Raw genomic sequence first — 21,388 nt, forward strand, 5'->3', positions numbered from 1 at the left:
CTATAAAATGAAAGGTATGAGACTTTTCCAGCAATACATGTCATATCTCCAATGACTTGACTAACTGTACACCTTCTGAAAGATTATTTTTCCTGCGAGACATCCAGTCAATGAAATGTTAACCCACATCTCTATCTTAACCTTTAAGAAAAGGTGCATCTAGAAAAAGAGAAAGCTGTTTCAAAGACATTCTTTTAATCCCCACCTTACCTTTCTGTTGTTAGCCTCCTTCAAGGAGACTTGGAACTCTTTTTTAGGCCCAAAGACTAATTGTCTCTCTCCTCCCATACGAAAGGGGACCTAATAAATTGGATAAAGCAATTACACATAATCACAAGGTGGTTGTTTTTTTTTTTTTTCCTTTTAACTAGCCTATTTTCTATCAGATTTTAGTGTGTTCAAAATTCCCTTGCTGTGTGTTCTAATCACATTTCATATGTTGACTTAATTCATAATTTACTAAGTTAAAGAAACAGAACCATTGTAAGAAACCCATCTGTTTGCTGTTATTTTCATAGATTTAATCTGTTAAAAGCTGTTTCCTCTCAAACATGTAGCTCTCAATTACCCCTAGTTACTCAATATATTTTCCAACTGCTTCTGGCTAATAACATATTGTCTGCATGATCAGCCAGTACTTGTTTTGAATTTTCTTGTCCCAGATGAAGCTTCAAAATTTTGGTCTTGATGTGACAACTATTCACCAACAGATAACAGAGTAACATTTGAATAATTAGTATTGTATCATTACCAACTGCTATGTTTGGTGCACATTTTTGTTCTCTTTCTTACCAACAATGGATTATTTTTGGCTTTATTTCTTGACAGTTTGCCAAAGTCTCCTCTGCACTTCCAGAAGAGAAACATTGCTGGTATTAAGATCACCAAATGAAACATGCTTATTTTTAATGTTTTGTGGATATGTCCACATATCTGATATGCCTAAAAATGATCCAGCTGTGACAAGCTAACAGCTGATTAGTCTGAAAGATGCAACTGCTATATCAGTTGATTCCAAAGAAAAAGGACAACAGACATTACCATATTAAAATGCAACTGTTTAATTTTTTTTTAAAAATAGGTAGAGTAGAAGTGATTCTAAAACTTAACAATGATTCAACTTAAGCCGCTTTATATTTCAAAGGAATGGTTAATCAATACATGATGGTCACCGCTCATGATTAAATAGTTCAGACGTTTTTGCCTTCAAGATATCCCTAATCACTTCCTATTACTTATAAGATATGAAGGGTTCTGAAAGCAGCTACAACTTGCTTCTCCTTCTCGTGTCTATTTTGCAAAGTTTCCAAGGATGCAATTTGAGGTAAACTGTCTCCGTTTAAAGTCTGTGGCAGAACTCTTTCCTCTTTCGCCTCCTCATCAGATTGTCTTGCCGTGAAAGTCTTTGGTCTAGGAATCTTCTTAGCGTATTCCAGCGCCTAAAAACATGAAAATTGGGGTAACTGATTAAGAGAAAACCTGACCAATATATCCAAGAAAATTTAGGTGTTTCTATGTTGAGTCAAATTAACAGTTCTCCTAATTCCTGATCTTGCTTTTGGCAGTGTTCACTACTAGACACCAGTGGGGACTGCAAGAAACTTCTGCAGTGGGCAAAATAATGCACCTCAATGAGCTTTGCTTTCTGACACTTATCACTGGAGGCCACATTAAATACTGAAGCCATGTTTTTTCTTTAAAAAAGAAAAAGCAATGCAAGTCTACTAAGTTTATAAACATTTATTTTTTTTTTTTTTTCAGTCTCATTAAGCTCTTGTCCGCAGTCATATCTTATAGCAGGGAGTTCTGCAGGTTAATATCACAAGGATGGAAACTAAGTGCTCCTATGACAAATTCTAAGGAATTGATGTATTGAAAGGCCTAAAATGTTATAACGAGTTTTGAAATGAAGTCTAGGTAATTGTTTTTAATTCTCTGGAACCTGATTTAATATAATCCCTTGCCAAATTCCTTTTTGGTTAATTTCAAAGCTAACACAGTTCTGAACAAGAAAAGATTTCTGAATGAGTGAGGATGGTATTAGACATGCCAACCTTTAACTGTTTCAGAGTAAAACAAAGAATAGCCTCTCACAGAGATCCCAGAATTCTTTTATAACCATGCATATGCTATTGTGACTGGAAATTTCATTACCAGTATCACCCAGTCTGTGCAGCACCCACACGTACTCTACTGAGAATATGAACAGCAACATGAAACAAACCAATTTTTTTTTTACTTCAGACACTCTGAAAGTGTATATGCTGAACAAATATACCACGAAGCAGAGGGAAAGGCGGGCAGTAACAGACTACTGACAGGGACAGCATATCTTGAAGAACTGTACTTCCCACACTGGCTGAATGTTTCCTTTTATCACGCATCTTTCCAAGTATGTTTTTCTGTAGCAGTGTGTAGGTAAACTTGCATGTGTGAATGTGAGAAGCAGGTAAAGACGACATTGTGCAAACAAGAAGTATGTAAGTTCTGTTTAACTGGGCTTAGGTTCTACTGCATGCCAGGCTTAACTATCAAAATTAAAAAGAAAAATGAGAATACTCAAGCTGCTGTTCTAGATCTGACATGTCTCACTGAAGCTGAGCAGGGCCATGCTGAAAGAGGAATGCAAAGCAGATACCTGTAGGAGCGTCAAATAGTATGGAGTGATGAATGGAACCTGGAAGGCTGTCTTGCAGAGGGAACAGAAACAGTACTACAGAAACCCTGAAACTGAGAGCGCCCTGGTTTAACCTGGGACATTTTTTGGTGCCTGTGTTTCAGTCGCATGTATTTGGAAACACCTGTTAGGTCTCAAGTGGGAGTTGTGTTATCTCATGTTCTTGGTGAAAGAGTGTTTGGGAAGTCTTCTGAAGGAATCCAAAACCCTTTTGACATCCAAAGAATGCAGTTTCACCTCTTTGTGGTTTATGCGGGGTTTGGGAATAAATGCAAGTAACCGAGGGATTCAACTGATACTAAACTCCAAAACTTTTTTCTGAAGCATTCAGTTCTCGTTCGTCATTTTGGAGAAATGCCTGTTAGCATGCTTTTGGCACCAGGCAGGTGAGCTCCTGCAGAACTGATTGGGTAAAACACGTGCTATTTCCAGAGCTTTATTACCTCCTGCAATAGGGAAAAGGTGCTACCTTTGTTTGTTTATGTATGCCACTGTAGTCAGTTGTTGCTCATTTGGGCTATTCTTGAACACCAGTGAAGGCTAAAGTGATGTTGTATGGGCTTGAAAAATAAGGCCAATCACTGTAGCTACGCAACTGAATTGAAAGGAGTTTGTGAGTGAGACTGACAGGCAGGTGGATAATAGACTAACACGAGGATATCTGTGGTCCATTAGAAGAGTGCACTCTGCAGTAGTGTGGCCTCTACCGCTGATGTGAAGCAGAGCATGTGCTGCACTGGGTATGTTCCTAGGGGGGTCCCGCTCTTCTTTATTCTCACCCTTTCCCCAGGAAAACATCGCTAACTGGTTAAGCCAAGTTGAGTGCTGGTAGCTTGGATGGAGCACTGCTCTGTTTCTACTTGGTACACTCTTATGAAGAGCAAGGCAGATGCTTGGACTGAAAACCGCTGTTGGCAAAGAAATCAGCAACTCTTGGTATACATCTGCAGATTTAACAGAATAGATGCACAGATGAGCACTTACCAGGATCCTGTGAGAGTAGAAGTCCTTAGAGTCGTTAAAAGGAAAATCGAAATGGAGAAACTATTTTAGCCTACTCTGAGTTAAATTTACACTTTTCTTTTTCTTTGTGCAAAGTCCAGAATCTCTCCCTGCATGCATGTTAAAGGGACCCTGTTCTTACCTTCTGTCTTGATGCTGAAGATACGACCTGGGGTTTTGTAGGTAACCTCTGAATCAAAGCAATGTTTTTCATATTGTGTTCCTTAATTTGCTTTGCATATTCCTTTTGTTGCTTTAACTTCTCTTTCTGACAAAAGGAAAAAAGTGTATGGTTAATTAAATGTCTCAGTGGATCCATCAATGAAACACTTTTTCTGCTGGAGTCTTCCATTTACACGTCTGTCGCTGTTTAACCTGGCTATGCTATTGATCATCCCTCAGCAGAACACAACAGGAAATCCCGATAAATGGCACAGCTTTTTTAGTCACTCTTTATTTTTAAGAGCTTTCTCTTGGACCGTATTGAGGCTAGAGCTCAACAGAAATGCGACAGATGCATCTTTATTCTGAATGTTTCAATATATCTGTTCAGTTCTAAAATGGCTATGCTAATTTCTGTCAGCTTTTGCAACGACTTTTAAAACCTCTGTACTTACTTTTAAGGCCCTGAATGACTTGCTCCATTTACTTAACTGATATTCTGTGTCTCTATATTTCCAGCAATTCATTATGCTCAAATTCAGCAGTATGCTCTACCTTGCCCCCGCTATTGGCCAATGTCAATTATTTCCTTTCAGTGCAATGATAGCCCAGTGGTATGTCAGGTTCCAGAAGTGTTATGATGGTGTTAAAAATACACGGAGTCCTGGGCTATGCACCACTCTGTCCATTCCAATTTCAGATCTCTAATCTGTTATGGCAAGGAGGAAGAAAATACAGGGGCTTCTCAATGACTCCAAAGGGATGATCACTTTATCATTTTTGCTCCCTGCTGTCCTACAATGTTTCTATGAAGAATGCCATATAAAGCATCTGTTGTTGTATTAATAGGGTCTCAACGCATGCAGGATGGAGTTTGCAGCACCTCAGATATACGGCTGCTACCAGACCCTCATTATCAGCAGAGAACAGGTCAAATAATACCAGTTGTTCAGATACTTGTTCTGAACAATCTGTCTCCATTTCAACAGGGTAATGTGCTTCCAGCTATTTTCTTCTTGTGTTTACACAACTTCGTCTTTCACTTTGAAGGTTAGGCAAACTACACTGGGAATGACAATGCAACTCAGTCACCTAAGTGTACAATTTGCTGATGTGCAAGTAGCCCTGTTGAATTCTGTGAATTACTCCTTGTTTCTGGAACTACAAAATTAGAGGGTTAAAATTATCCACAATACAGTTGTCTTTCCTTCTATTTGAATCTCCCCTTAGGATCTCAAGCTAGGCCTAGAGTCAAGGACATAAAGTACCAGACAAACATGAGTTGCTTCCCAGCAGCGATTTCTTTGCCATTCTTCCCTGCCTAAGTTCACTTTGCAGAACTGAAAAGCAGATTATGTAACAGGGACTGCTCACTTTCTCTTTGATTGCTTCATAGTCAGGTCCAAGGCCTCCAAGCTTCACATTCAGATTTATGTAGGCTTTTGAGCTACATGGCTGAAAAACAAACAACAGTGGCAGATTTTCCTTTATACGACTTAATGGAGAGCATTATTAAAGCAGTCTTGTAGTGGACACCCAAGATAAGAGCAGGATTCAACTTGTAATCTCAGTCTTACCTCTGCCATGTCTCATTTCAAGGATTGTAGGTGACCAAAAAGATTGAGTTAATTCTCAAGTCAAATTACACTGTATTTCCTTTGAATCTGGATGGGTAATTGCCAATCATCCAAACCACAAAGCAATACTTTCTCAGTCAAAAATTATCTTTTGTGAGCTTTATTTTTAAACAGCTTAAAGTGACCCATTTGACTGTTATTAGAATGAAACACCAAAGAAACTGTTATAAGAGAAGCAGATAAAAGTACCTGATTTCGGTGGTTAAAAAATTAGGCAAATGTTATTAGTAATTGTAACCTTTCTTTGTTCTCAAAACTACAATGGAAAATTGTTCACAGACAGTTGAAAAATACATGCCTTGCAGCACAGCAAAAGCTTTACAAATCCATAGGGAAGACAGAAGAGGAGTGATGGGTGATGCTATTTCAATATTTCATGACATTACTACAAAGACCCCAATACTTCCAGGATCTTTTTAATCTCTTTCACGTACACTAGATTAATTTTTACAAGTGGACTAAATTTTAAAAACTTGTCAGTGGAAACTCATTATGAACAGCTCTGAAGTAATTTCTATCAGAGTAATGCAGAAACACCAAGAAATGTCTATATGTAAATAAAATGTGCATTTCTTCACAGGACTTGTTCAAGTTAAACTTAACTGCAAAGAAACTAATTCTATGCACTGAATTTTCTATTTGATTCTTTGTATCAGTTATCCCTATTCTTTTGTGAAATATTTACACTTAACTTTTAATTTAAGGTACTCTGAAGAGTCAACCATTTAGCTATCTACAACAAAATGAGGGTTTTCTCACTTCCTGTGATGAGTATGACTGCATTTGTTTATCAGAAAAAGCTGGATTTTTCTGTGAGACATAAACAGGGTTATTCTCTGTGGCATTCCTCACATATGAAGTGTGAGAAAGCTACTGAAAATACAGGACAGAAACAACAGTTTGAACTCAGAGGAACAGAAAGGGAAGGAAATCTGCCCTTCAGTTACTATCATAATCCAGCTAATTCTTCTTAGAGGCATTCAAGCAGCAATACACAAACTGCCTCCTAGATGAAACACATGAGTAATTATTCCAGCTTAGTTTGTCTGCCCTGAAACTTGGAGCTAACTTCTTAAACATTTAATTTGTCAGGGACACACAGGGATATCTCTATGCTGTTCCGCTGTGTCTGTGTTAACTGGTTACAGTATGAAACTGGACACACAGAAGAAACAAAAAGAACCAAGTTTTAATAAGGACCAAAACGGGATCATCAAGAGACTTGTAATAATGTTTATGCCGTTAGCTTTACAAATCCTCTAAGTTTGTTGTTGTTCAGTTTGATTGCCTTGGAAACCAAGAGATTTGAGTTGGATAGCAAATGAGCATGACCAGGATAATGGTTTGCTCAGATCTGAGGCCTGGCTACCTGCTGCTTTATACAAATAGCTTTATTCTAAATCATTTTATCACTGGATAACTTAAAAGACAAACACTGCTCTGTGTGTTCTTGGAGCTAATCAAGGCTGAAAGTGACATAGGGAGAGGTGGTAGTGTTCTGCCTTGCTCTTCAGACCAAAATGATTTTACTGTCTGTTTCCACCTTTGTTCCTTGGTTTTTAATGTTCTGGGCAAGTCAGTGTGTGTCAGTGTGTCTGTTCTGTAGCAATGAAATATTCCTCAGTTTGCTTTTTTCTTTTTGTGTGTGTGAAGATCTTTGGATTATTAAGAAAAAAATATTAATCAGAGGGGGAAATATAAATGTATAACCATCCAATCCACATTGATTTGCTTACCTTCTTACTGACTTTAGGCTGGTTTTGCTTTTCCATTTGCATGAGATATCCCTCTGTCTTGCTTCGGCTTATTTTCACTTGATTTCCTTCACCAGTCTCTGGATTTACCTCTGAACCGCTTTTTACCTGTGGGATTATAGGTGGAAGTAGGCTGAACAACCGCCTGTCAGCTAAGCGAGCTTCTGTCAAACGAGTGATTTCTTGGTGATTTCGCTCCATTTTTTGTGTAAATTGGGAGGCTGTACAAGGGGCTGTTGTTGAACTGTGACCAGAAGATTGAGAAGGCCTCAAAAAAGAAAGAGAGGAAAAAAATATATCTTTACTTTTATATAGCAGATAGCTCAACAAGCAATCCTTACATGGAATGATCCCTGCTCACAGAATATACTGGGAATGTGATGATGGAAAGACAGGTATTTCACAATGAGTGACTTTGCTTGCACCCAAGTGTATGGAAACTGTTTAAATAAATGGAAAAAATATAGATGGGGAAACTTTCAGCCTGATGCAAAGATAGCTTAAGCCAGTGAAAACTGCCTTTAAATGGCCTTGGATGAGGCCTGCTGACCTTTTTTTCTTCACAAAGTGAAAGAATTAATTGTCTATGTGAAATAAAACCTTCAATTTTATCAAGGCAGGTGAAATTCTATATAACTAAGGATTTTCATGCCCTTCCCCATGTGTAGTGAGCCAGTATTGGTACTGAAATGACTCTGGATATTCACCCTGCGAGGCAAGTTTGGATATAACTGCAGCTAGCAGTAGACTTAGTTTATGCACTGTACTCTTTGCTATCTACTTTTTAAACTTCACTTTCTGGCTTTTCAGAAGGAAACTTTCAATTGTGGAAAATTCTATGTGCAACAGAACCAGGGGTACAGAACTGTCCTTTTCCAATACCATATTCAAAAGTTAATAGTTACAATGCATCTTAAGTTAGTAGTAATCTATAGAGACAGGTTTGTAGCAAAAGAATTTTATACTTTGGACTTCAAAATATTTTCTTCTTAAATTCTATTTTTTTCTGGGCATCACAGTGTTATAATACTGTTTCAATACTTATATCCTTACCATAAACTACTGATAGCATAGTTCTGATACCTTTTATCTGCATAAATCCATCTTTTGCAATCCTGAAATGATACTTGATCCTTCACCAATTCTTGAAAATTGGCATTAAAAGTAGATGAAATATTCCCCCGATTTGGATGTGCTTGACCATTGGTACTGTCATCTCTGGCAAAAAGCTGCACAGAGGCATGGTTGTACAAACGTTGCTGGTCATGCGGAAGTCCATTTGGAGAATCATGCTGATATTTCTTGTTCTTCTTGCTGTTGTATGCTGGAGATATAACCTCAGCTGGGTTAAATCTATGTAATGTTGGGTGAGAAGGATAGGTAGATGCGGTAAAATCCTGATTAACAACATATCTTGAATTTGGGAAATTATTTAAGCAAGTATCTGAATTTGCTGCTGTATTAGTGTCAGGGTCAGTAGAAGGACTTGGATACAGCCATTTCTGCAGTGTGCTGCTGTTGTCTTGCTCCACTGCCTGCATGGGAGCAGTCTGAAATTCTGGTATTTGGTGGTGCCTGTGTTGCCAAGACTTTGGTTCTGCTGGTCTTCCTGGTGGTAGTTGGCTATCATTCCTTGGGAAAGCTCTCCCTTTGATACCGTGGTTGGATTTTATTTTATTTCTCTGGGAAGACTTATTCTGGTGATCCTAAAACAAGTTATCAAAAGTGGGGTGAATTCAGTGGTTGCTATTTTATGTTCGTTAAGATGAACAATATACAAGTGTATGGGTAAGTCTCCCTGTCACAATGTCTTTCATGTAGCTATTTCTTAGAATTCTACAAATTAACTGATTAACTGGTGTTTTGACTAGATTACATCATATTCTATGATTCTAATTCAGGACATCATTCTTATTTCAGACAGCCCTTAAATAGCTGTGCTGGTTACAGTGAAGCTGAGCTCTGAGCATATACTGAACTTTGAACATGTGTTGATGTGGTGCCTGGAACAGGCTGGAGTGCATAATCATCTGTCTCTTTAAAAATCAGGGATGTATGAAGCCAACCTCCCCTATTTAATGTACACTCACAACTAGAAAAGGGTTATAGCAGTGTTTTAGTCAGCTGAATGAGTATTGTGATGGAAATTAGTTTTAAAAGTGAACTCTTAGCAGAGAGTGAAGTGTAAAAGGAAAAGCATCTGTGTCCCAAAGTCTAGTATGGTATGGAGAACAATCTTCTTTGTGGCATTTCTAAGGCTTTGGGTTTGGGGTTTGTAAATTAACAAAACATGTCCTGATAGAAGGACCCTAAAGAGATATAGGTATACTATTGGTCCTTCACGACTATGGTAGCAGTTCTGAAACATAATGATAACGAGTTAGACCAGTTTGCATAAGTTTGATTAGACCCATCAAAATCATTCTGTGCTGCTTGTACCTAACCCTGACACAGTGAATTATGCTCGTGGCTAGATCAGGCGATGGCCTGGCTAGATTTAATCCAAAAGTAAAATATGTAGGAAGCCCTAGTCAAGAACAGAAGCACAGATGCTATTCAGGTGCTGCACAGACAATGCATAATACTGCATCAAAACTTTGCTTAATGGCCAGAGACAAATTCTGAAGCAGAACACTATAAAAACGGTTCCTTACAGATGCAGACCATATCTAAGAAATGATGCTGTGGTAAATATGGAATGAGGGGAGTTTTATCTGAATCAGGTGCAAAAATTGGTGCCCTTAAATGCACACGACTTCTTGTTTCTAATTCTGTAGACAAGTAGCTCACTGTCAACCATCTAGGGAAAATGTTTCAAAAATCAAATCAGTTCTTGGTTTTTATCCTCTAATGAAAGTAAACTGTAGTAGATTTCAGGATAAGATGGCTATGTACACACTATTAGATTGGTCCACAGTAGAAACAGACTGATGTCAGTTATTTAAATGATTTCATTTCTAAACCAAGCACTCCTCCCTGGCCTGTAACCTGCAAAACATTATCCAAATGATAAGAAACAATTTAAGAATTTAAGCACACCAGGACTACTGTCTTGAGCTATATTGACATACTCTAAATCTGGAGTTGATTTAAGATTTATCACTTTCCAATTACAGCATCAGGTGTTGCCCATTTTGAGGAAAGACATGGCTTTCCTTCTAGGGAATATTACAAATCCATTCTCAGTCCATTTAATCTTTGTCAGCACTAAAATCCTCCATTTCATCCTCCTGTCTCTCTAGGGTTCTTTTGTTAGCAACACTTGCAATCACTACATAGCATATGCACTCAGAATAACTACTTAATGGTAGGTATTAAATCCACATATAGAGCAGAATGTTTTGGTGAAAGCTTTAGCACTGGGGAATCCTGACTCCTGGTGCCAAGATGATGATTTGTTAGCTCGACCTCTGCTGTAACGATTAATGTTCTGGCATACTGTGCCACTGGTAGAAAGCATGAACTGCTGCCAAACTGGGAACAGGCCAATGTTTTCCCATTTAAAAGGAATGAGCAGCCCTGTAAAACACCTCCTTCATTCTGAAATTCCATACATAAAGCACATCCCTCACAATGAATAGCAGCATAAAATCTTGTTTGTCCTTTACAGAAGTGCAGCTTCCAGTATTAAATGAACAGCAGGGAATTTAAACAGTCTGCCTGAATTACTTCAAATACTTGTAATACAAAGGTTGCAACTAGATTTGCCAATAATAATTCCAGTTGGCTTGAAGTTCTGGTTCTCAAGTTCTTGGTTTTTCATCAGGGATGATAACCCGGTCTCTTTCAGTGCTCCAAAGACTATCCATCGGTTTGAAAGGCCAGAATAAAACGGATCTATAGACTTATGTGTATGGAGGAGGTCAGTGCAACTTTTTCTACTTGTAACATTTTCTGGTTTATGGTAACCCTTTGATGTTCATGGGGATTTTAGGGGACAAGTAAATCAACAGTAGCAAAGTTCTAGCTCAGAATCCTCACAAACCATCTAACATGTACTACTTTGCACTTTTACATCATTATAAACCAAATAATGTTCTAAATAGATAAGATTCTTTGAGCTCAGAATTTCTTGGATTTTGAGATCTATTTTGGTTTAAAATAATTCAGTATATAGAGAAGAATATGCATTAAATTTTGATGAATATCTTCTGATACATATCTAAGGATTTACTGTCAGTAATCGGTATTTTAAAAGTAATGAGATTACAGCTTTAAATATTCAAACTTCAATGCTTTTACATATATATTTCAATTATCATGTTCTATTGAAAAGCAACCTTGAGCTGCTGTGACTTCAGGTACCATTTGTCTTCAGGCTCCATTTTCACAGTCTGGAATGGTAGGATACTCTGAACCCGTTCCTCATCAACAGTTTTAGGATCTGCAACCTAAAAACCAAGAATGTTTATGGCCCCAGCCCAACCAGATGAAAGGATTTAAAAGTCTTGGTGAAAGAACGAGAAATAATTTGCCTCCTATTAAAGCTAAACCACTAAGCTTAGGTGTTATATAATAGATATGAAATTGAATGGCTAAACCAGAAAATGAAAAAGGAAACAAAACCCCAATTGACAGTGGTGTGGTAGTAGGGAGTAGTCCTTCTACTTTTAAAAAGAAGAGAGGAAAAGAAAATTGCAGGAAGTATGCAGCACAGAAATCTAGTTGTAACTCTCAAATGTCTGGGCTTCTCCATTGATATGAGAGCCAGTGGATGTACCTAATAACAGAAAAGCAACTAGACAATCATCATTGTGCAAACAATCAGCCAGTGTACCAAGATATTGATGGATGACACACATCATAGCAAAGTCTTGAACAATAGAGTCATGTGGAAAAAGACGGCAAAACACAGTGATGTTGGTAGAAAAGTACAAGGAGTAGCTGCAGAAATAAAACATCTGATACACATAGCCTGGCAACAATATCAATCACCTTGTGCAAAATAGCAAGCACACAAACTAGAACAACATGTGCACGTGGCCGCAGTTGTGGTAGCACAATGGCTGGAAATCAAATTTGAGCAATTTTTTTGAGGGTGGCTGCTGTCACTACAGATTTCGAAGCCACGAGATACCCTCGTAAATATGGCAATAATGAATTTTTTCTTGAAAGCATTAAACTTTTTTTTTTCCAATCTATGAAGCTTCATGAAAAACAATGCTTTTTTATTTTTTATTTATACTTGTGTTGTCCACCTTATCCTGCTAAGTATTATAGCAGGTGTGAGCTCAATTAAGTGTGTAATTAGGCAGTCCCACCATAAAGAGACTACAGCTAGCTATGTGCAGGACTCATGCTTGTGTTAGATGGACCTATGCACCACTGCAGAGTGACACTGGCTAACACAGGAGAACTTGCACTGAGAAGATATTTGTGACCATGAGAATTATTCACTGAAAATCATAACGGTGAAATAAGTGTGAAGGAAGTGCTAAATCCTTCTGGGGAGCTGAGCCTCTCATCTTTGGGGGTGAGAGATCAGAATAACCAGGAAAAGGTAGGTAGGGTCTATTGCTGAATTTTCAGGTGATCTCATTGCTCCAAATGGTGATGCAGATTCTATTAGCTGTGACTAGAAAAGTTCACAAATTAAAAGTTACCACGCAGGTTTCCTGAACTGTGGGTAGATGCAGCTTTGCAGTCAGTAAGATGTTTTTGGTGGAACCAACTGACTCACTGTATTGATAGTTTACTGGGCAGGTAAAGCATACTTCTACATTATCTCTTTGAAAGAGGAACAGGACACAACCTCTGCCAGCATTTTTTGTGAACTATTCTATTAATACCAATCAAATTGAGAAAATGATCAAATGAAATTGCATTTTGAGCATCATAAGCTGTGTAATGCCTATTCTGTTAAATTGAGGCCCATAATTGCTTCTCTACTGAAAAGATACAACAAAGACAGCAATCATGGCATGTCATTATCCCAGACTAGAAAACCGGCCTTTGCAGTGAGGACTTCAAAGGCTTGTGGTTCTCGAATTGCATTTGGCTGCTATTGTTGAAGCGCAGGCAATCTTGATTAGGTGTTTACACTGAGGCAAGGCGCAGTGCACAGAGACTCTGAGTGCCTTGGTCTAGAGCCATTAAAAAATTGTACATTATGTTCCTTGCTTTGAAGTAAGGGGCTTGTAGGTAGGAAAGCAACTCATATTGAGTACAGCTGAGCTAGATTGGGCCACTACTTCTCTCTCTTTCTCTCTCTCTCTCTCTCAAAGAAACTCATCATCAGGTTCTTAAAGAATCAGGCAACACTGCAAAGAACTTGATGCTTTATAAAATGTTATATAAATTAGTAAATATACAGATCAACACACATTTATGGCATGTTTTTGTACATACAGACTGCTGTCTGTATGCACAGAGATAACAGCTGTAAACCTTGCAGAATGAGGCTGTAAATATTTTACCTATTGTTATGTCAGTTGCTAAAAGCTGTACGCAAAGTACTTACTTCAATGTAAACACTATTTCACTACCACAGTACCTGATCGCCAACAGTGATCGTATGAATAAAAACAACTTCAGCATCCTGCAAAGCTCAAAATAATCTAGTTGCAGTATTCAGAACATGTTTGCTCACTCCAGCAGAAGACATATGGCTTGTTTGCTTCTTCGCATACTTGGTGGTTTTGCACTTTTGCTACAGTTTTCCAGGTGAGGTGACCAAAGTTGGCTCATGGGCCAGCTCTGGTCAACAAGATGCATCCATCAGACCTTCTTTCACCCCTCCAACGAGATGGAGCAATGGATGTCTTGATTAAGAAGAAGAGAGGTAAATACTTCTTTCTATGCCTATCCGCAGCAAATACAAAGCTAGCTGACAGTAGGTGGTGACGCTTCCGTGGCTGTATCAACTTGCAAAGGAAAAAAACACACCTTTCTACACACACACTGCCTGGCTCCTGCTATGTCACAGCTCTGCTGTCCCCATGGCTACTTCAGCAAGGTGGTCCTAGAACATAGCCCTGATTTTAACAGATTTTTTTTTCTATTACATATCTTTGAATAGTGTCTACACAATGAAGTCCTGATCCCTGGCTCCAATACTTACATATGAAATATTTTCAGAATTCCCCAAATAGTAAACATAATCATATCAACACAGCTTTAATTAGCATCAATCTACAGTAATTATTTTTACCATCAACCAAATTATAACTGAAAAAAACAAGTGCTCTTAATAGCTCTGCTAGAGAAAAGCTTGTCCACCGTTACGCTCATTGTAATGTAGTCAGCAGATGCCCTCTAGTGTTGTGTCAACTGTTCATTAGCCTCGGAAATGTGTCACTTGAAGCAGAAAGTCTCTGTAGTTTTGCAAGTTAAGAATTTTCTGTGCTACAACTCATGAAGCGATCAATGACTCCCACCTTCCCATTATGCATAATAAGTAGCAAGTAAAAGCAACAAACTCATGTATAATCGTTCATTAGGAATTGTAATTACATTTCCACTTAATCCTTAATACAAGTTGTCTGACATTTCGCAGTCAATCATAAGAACGCTAGGCCCTTCGAATCCAAGTACTGTACATGACTAGTATATATTGACTGATTTCAAATACAAGGTTTGGTCTGGGTGAGAAAGCAAGCAGGGGGAAAGGGTTGTCTGACCACCCAAATCCAACACACATTTCTTGGATATTCCTACATGTGTGGCCCTAAATGACAGCGGTAAGCAAAAGTGTGCATGGCCCTTGAAAGCAGTGTGACCACAATGTGTTTTCTAGTTCTCAAACTCAATTGTAAATTCACATGTGTTTTTTTGTTATGATCAATGCAGTTGGAAAAACATTAACTCTGCTTTTTAAGCCAAATGGTAACATCAAGGTTTCCTACTACAGTTAAAAAATTGTAAGTGTTCTGCTATCAGAAGCAATTTGCATTTGCTGCATTGAGCAAAACTGGGAATATGCTATTAGCAGAGGTAATCATTACCAAATTAACACTGGCCAAGCAGGGAGAAATCAGAGGCAGCAAAAAAAGAACCACTAATTAGGGAGTAATGTAGATCCCATAAGAAAGATGACAGTATTTCCTTAGCATCTAGATTAAAAACTAGTGAGAGACCACCTCTGTGACCATGCAGACATGCTTTGTGGCCAAGAATATATGTAGCTTAACTAGGCTTGTAATAAGGCCATCACTGGGGTTGTGAGTAACTGAGGACTTCTCAATTATTCCAGGATTCACACAGGAAATAGTAAGTTATCAGTTGCATGATAGATTGTAAATCTGCTTACCTCCTCTGCAAACCTGATCATGCAGCCATTCTTTTTTAACACTAGACAGTCCTCAGTTTATACCAGTTAGAAAACATGTAAAATTTACGTACCTGCTCTTGAAGAACTTTTTGCTTTTTACTGTGTAATTGAAGATAGGAATTGATCTTCTCTGAACGTAATCCTAAAGTCTGTTTATTTTTTTCCACAAAGTCTTTTTTTGCTCTTTGTGGTCGATCTTCTTGAATCTGAAGAGAAAAAGCACTGCCATATGTACTGGGACTATCTTGGAAATAACAGCCATCTGCAGATTCCTTCCCTTTGGTATGTAGCCTAAAAGGTTCATTGCTGACCATGGCATTTGGTTCATGAAAGCTTAGTAATTCTGTACCAAACTCTGAGGATGAATCTTGTGACTTTACCTCCTGTTGATTCTTTTCTTCTGGGGAGCCATTGTAATGGAGGTAAAATGAATCTTGTGAAAAGTCCACACTGCTTCCTCCAGCAACCTGACATGCTTTTTCTGCCTCAGAAAATTTTGCTACCTCTTTTGTGTTCTTCCAATTAGGATTGTATCTTAGGCTGAAATATTTGTCCACAGATTGTTGTTTTCTATTTAAAAAAGAAACACAAAATAATTAATGTATAAATTGTATAAATTCTATATTTTTCTGGTGTGCAATTTGAGCCAACAAATGTCCTGCAAATATGGTCAACTGAATTATTTGAGTGCATACAACAGTATGGCCATTTGTGAGATCGGGATCAGAACAGTTTTATCAAATGTTTTTTTAGCAGAAAATTTAGGCAGGACCTTCTCTTAATTTTTAATTTTCATTATCAGTGAATGATAAATTTGCCTAACATTCAGATCACAGTAGAATACAATCTTTATCCTAAATTTAGCATATAAATCATAAGCACTAGTAGAATCAACTAAACGATGAAACTATTATAACATACTGCTTCTGTTGTTTCCTTCAGAATGATGTAGCCTACAAAAGACAGTATGTGTTACTCATTCTTCAAAGACTCTGCTGTGTGAAAGAAAAGTGATATTCTTGGTAAAATCCCTCTCAGATGTCAGTAGAACGGACTGTTGAAGCAATAGCCTACAGGTCTGTATTTTTATTCACTCTTCTCATTCCTCTGAAACATCATGATGTTTCAATAAAAACTCTCTGTAAAAAACTTAAAGTAACTTCTCATTAAAAAACAGGCTGTAATTGAGATAAGCATAGAAAAATATAAATGAGAAATGTTTGTGGGTTTGGCTTTTTTTTTAATTTTTAACAAGTGTCCAAAGCGTTGCTCTGAACTACATTTGTCATAAAGCTAACAAAGACGGTCTGCCTTAAAAGAACCACAATTGATTCTGTTTATGAATTAAGGTCTGATCCAACAGGAGGAAAAACAACTGCAGGAGCCAAATACAAACTGGCTTCCAGGAGACGTGTGGGCAGCAGCAGGAATAAGAAGCATGGGAGAAAAAAGCTTTTAACACTGTTTTTTCTTAACTGAACCTGCAGTATAATCCTGGTTTCTTGGACACTGACAAACGGTGAGCCTTTCAGAGTGACATTTATAGGCACTGAAACCTGGTTGACTCTTCCGCCCCAATGAAAAGAAATGTACTGATCTGCTGGGTTCTCCAAACTGTGGCATGGTTAATTATATTAACATTCCAAGAAATCATTTATTCATCCTTTCTAAATTAGTTACATGCCTATGCCTATATTTCAAGTGGCTCCTAATAATAAAATAACCTGTTTCTCTAGCAATGCTTTTCATTTCAGGTAAGTATTGGTGCTGTGGTATCCTGTATACTAGAGATTAGATGATTTGCACCGATGAAAACATTATTATTCATAGTTGTCATACACCGCAGGTAAACAGAAATAGGTGATCATATTTTGAAATGAGTACAGAAATATGTGATATAATTGCAATGATTCAAATAACAGAGTATAATGCCAAAGAGTTCTATTGTGTGGAAATGTGTGCACAGCGGCTCAATTGTATTATGCAGGCCAGGTCACCGCACGGGAACAAAATGAGTGTGAAGAGCTCCTTCATCTCTAATCATCTGCAGACAAAAAGTGCACCTTTTATTCCTCCCCGCAACTTGATATAAAGGTTAGATGGACTCTGTACTCATCAACAAAAGTGTTGTATGTAGACAACAGATGCAGCGTTTCCTCTTCAAATTCCGAGGTTAGTAATGGATGTAGAGAGGGGGTTTCATATGTATATGCTGTGATATTTGCTCCGGTTAATGGACTGTATTTGAGTACTTACTAGGCTAAGTTCAAACAAAATAAAATCAAATTTCCATTTAATGAAGAGCCTCACATTCAGCATAGTATTCAGTCAAAAAAATTACTAAAAATTAGAGCATGTTTCTAGTACAATTAACATCATTTGCACTCACAATAAAATATTCAATAACTGGCCATTTTGCCTGTTGAGGAGGTGAATAAAAGCATGCTATTAATCATTTAGCCTTCATTTGTTTGCCATTTTATTTTAACTAGACAATTAAATTGAAACTGCACATTATTATTGCTTCAGGTTTAATTTAATCCCTTTAAACTTGAGAATTATTCTCAATTTATACAGTGTTAAACCTTTTATGCATATGACAGCAAATTAAATTTTATTTTATGTACCAAGTTAATGCTTTCTAAAGAATGTTTAAAGGTGACAGTAACCCTGGAAATTTTAATTTTAGATTTATACAGCTATAAGGACAAAATCGCATTTATTCAACCCACCAATTTTTGCCTGCAAGTTTTCTTACAGGAATTGGTCTGGTTTGCTCATCGCAGGTCTTTCTATAAGGAACAAAAAGAGGATGTGTTGGTACTAGTCCTTGTTTTCTCTCTGGTCCTTTTTCACAGCCCAGCTCCAGAAACCCTCTAGTCTGTGACCTCAGGGCTGCGGCACCATCTGAAGGTCTGACAGTTATATGGCACTATTTAAGATGGTAGGAGCAAGTACTGCTAAATATTGTAGCACGGGGTCCACAGACCATTACAGTCATGGGACTCCTTCCACTGACTGCAGTTCTGGACCAAGAAAACAGGAATAAGAGGGGATCTACATTTAATAGGCCTTTATCAGAAGAAACTGTAGTTAAATGGTCCCCCATTATCTTACCCAGTAAAAAGAGTAGGGGTTAGCACTCCCTGGCTTCTAGCCTGCCTGTTTCAGAGGCAACTAAATAGGCCTGTAGCATTCACCTCTGCATGTAGTGTCTAGACCTGGTATGTCTGGAGCCTATAGAGGTCTGTGAGGGATGTTTTCTTTTCCATCTTACTCTCCCGCACTGGTGTTTCAGCCTACATAATAAACAGTTGAGGCTACGGTGGAGAAACGAGTATAATGATTAGGAATGTGGGTAAGATGAAACAGTATATCTCTGTGTAACTAAGTCCGTAGGTGCTCTTAATAGACAATGTAAATTAGACACTTCGACAATGTAAATTGGTCTTGAATATGTAGTGTATATTCTGAGGAGCATAAGCTTTTAAAGTGTCAGAACTATTCTACTCATCTGCTAAAATCCTGTGCCTTACCTTCCATTACCATCATTCTTTTGTATTCCATTTGTATGTTGATTTGTGTCATACTCAGCTCCTTCTTGTTCTTTTAAACTCCTCTCCTCCAAGCTGTCTTCTTCCAAGCTGTCATTCTCCAACTCATCAGAATACAGTCCTACCAGCTCTTCATTTTTGCGAATCCGCTGCTGGAGTTCTAACTGATAGTTTCTCTCCTGAACAAGGCTTTCCAAATCAGACTCTTGGGAGTCATGTGGACTTGAGGCAAAGCCCCCTTCGTTTACAGATGGCCTTTTCCAGTTTGCAGGATGAGTATCTGGTTGCGTGACTACACTTCGGGGAAAATGTTTTTTACTCATGTTGCAAGTGTGTGGAGAAGAAACTGAAATATACTTCGTACCTGAAGAATTCATTCCATGTTTTGCACTGATGGTATGCCCCAATCCTGTATTTGGAAAACATGAGAGTAAACATAAAAAGGTTGTTCACTCTATGATAATTATTATATTTGTTAGAATCTGGAATTGTGGGTAGTGTTATTGGCTTGGGCTCAGAATTTGATCTTCTATAGTTAAAACAATTATTTACTCTCATCCATTGCACTGATTTTCCTGTAAGCAGTTAATATCAAGGTCCCTATACAGCAAATGCATGACTTACTGCTATGAACAAAGCTAATAATGTATAAACAGCTTATGAAAAAGAAAATGAAGATAGGACAAAGCAACAAAAAGGTAAAAGAAATTTTATGTTTTCTCTTTATTCAACTTTATACCATCTTGACATCTAAGCTATCAGGAAGAAAGTGTGTGACAGATAAGGACACAGTGAAAAGAACACTTCTTAAATTAGAAGGACGGTTTCTTTTCATTTGATTGCACTTAAATGTTCATAAGTCATTTGCACCACCAGAAACTTACAAGGTCAAGTGCCTGGGAGGAAGGAAAAAGACAGTGTTTTGTGAAGAAACATACATCAGTCAGTTCCAGCGCATACAGCGTGACCAATCCGTTTAAAGGAACATAGTGAGTTTCACTTTAGTACATGGACGACTGTTGAGATATGGAAGCGCAAAACATAATGTCTAATTTTTCAGGGTTAGCACGGCTTGCCACACACAAGTTTACCCTCCGGGAAGCCTTTCACCCCTGGGCGGACGCCTGTATCCACTGCTCCCGTCCGATCGCTGATGGGAGGCGGCGCGCACCCTGCAGCCGGCAGAGGAACGCCTGGCACCGGCAAGGAAGCTTTGGCTGGAAACTGCCTCTCCGGGAGCAGCCAGCGAGGGAGCCGAGGCCTCACCGGTAACCCCTGCCCCGGGGGCCCCTCTCCGGCCTGCAGGCAGGCCTTCAGCCCCCCCGAGAAAAGCCAGGCCAGGCGTGCGGCGCCCCACAGAGGCCTCGCTTCGCTTCGCCTCGCCTCGCCTCGCCTCGCCTCGCCTCGCCTCGCCTCCAAGTCCCCTCGCCCCCAAGTCCCCTCACCCTCGCAGGTCTCAGCTCTGCCCCAAAGCCTCGTCCCCCGCCCCTCAGCCCGGCCCGTCGCCATGGCTACACGGCGGACGCCGCGCCGCACCTACCAACGCGAGGGCGGCGGGGGGAGCGTGGCTCCTCCCCCCCCCCCCCCTCCCCGCGGGGAGAGTGGTAGCGCCCGGGCTGCGGCGCGAAGCCCTTTTCCACCTAAAAATGGGGTTATTCCTGGCAGTCACTTCACCCGCGTCTGTTGAATTCGGTATTCAAAACCAGTTTCCAGCAGTTTCCTTATGTCTAGTGAGAGATAACAATCTCTGACGGGAAAAATACGCACAGCTTTCTGTTGAAATGTAGATTTCCTTTATTTTGGGAATTGAGTTCTATCTTTCCGCCGCAGGGGCGGCTGTGGTGGTGGCATGGCGGGGCTCTGCGGCTGTAACGCCTCAGCCGTTCTCCTCACGTGCCCCTTCGCCGGCAGGCCAGTTTGTGCCTGGATCTGTGGGAGTCCCACGCGTAACGTCACGCGTCCTCCTGGCCTTTGGCCACCCCTTTCTTGGAAGACTTCCACGTTCTCAGCGACCCCCCCGGCACCTTAGGCCATGCAGGAGACGGCAGGACCCGAATGGTTTGGCATCACAGCTCCTCTCAGACTGGCGCGGATGCCGCCTTGCACAGCAGAGCGGGATGTTGCCATCGTGCAGGTGAGGAACAGAGGCAGAAATCCTAACAAGGGGATTGTTACTTTCCTTTTTTTAAAATATTTTGAACATCAGGGTGCTTTCCTGCTTGGTTAAATCCAGCTGGATGTCCAGGTTTGGCGTCAGAATGAGATAATACAAGTCCCAGGTGGTTTGCAGCTCCCACGCTTGCGGAGGAGGTGGCCGAAGCATCACATGAATA

At 39.3% G+C, this 21,388-nt stretch overlaps 1 protein-coding gene across 1 annotated transcript; it reads right to left on the minus strand.

The window, feature by feature from the left end:
- Positions 1-1,235: 1,235 nt before the first annotated feature.
- On the minus strand, positions 1,236-19,378 carry JHY (junctional cadherin complex regulator; the record flags this gene model as incomplete). Its single annotated transcript, XM_082493882.1, has 8 exons — positions 1,236-1,439; positions 3,822-3,947; positions 5,216-5,296; positions 7,215-7,476; positions 8,286-8,938; positions 11,513-11,623; positions 15,573-16,071; positions 19,038-19,378. 8 exons carry the CDS (start codon positions 19,376-19,378, stop codon positions 1,236-1,238), a joined length of 2,277 nt encoding a protein of 758 aa, XP_082350008.1.
- Positions 19,379-21,388: the final 2,010 nt, after the last annotated feature.

The sequence above is a fragment of the Vanellus vanellus genome (assembly GCF_965231255.1).
Source record: "Vanellus vanellus genome assembly, chromosome: 21".
In the NCBI taxonomy this organism is placed as follows: domain Eukaryota; kingdom Metazoa; phylum Chordata; class Aves; order Charadriiformes; family Charadriidae; genus Vanellus; species Vanellus vanellus.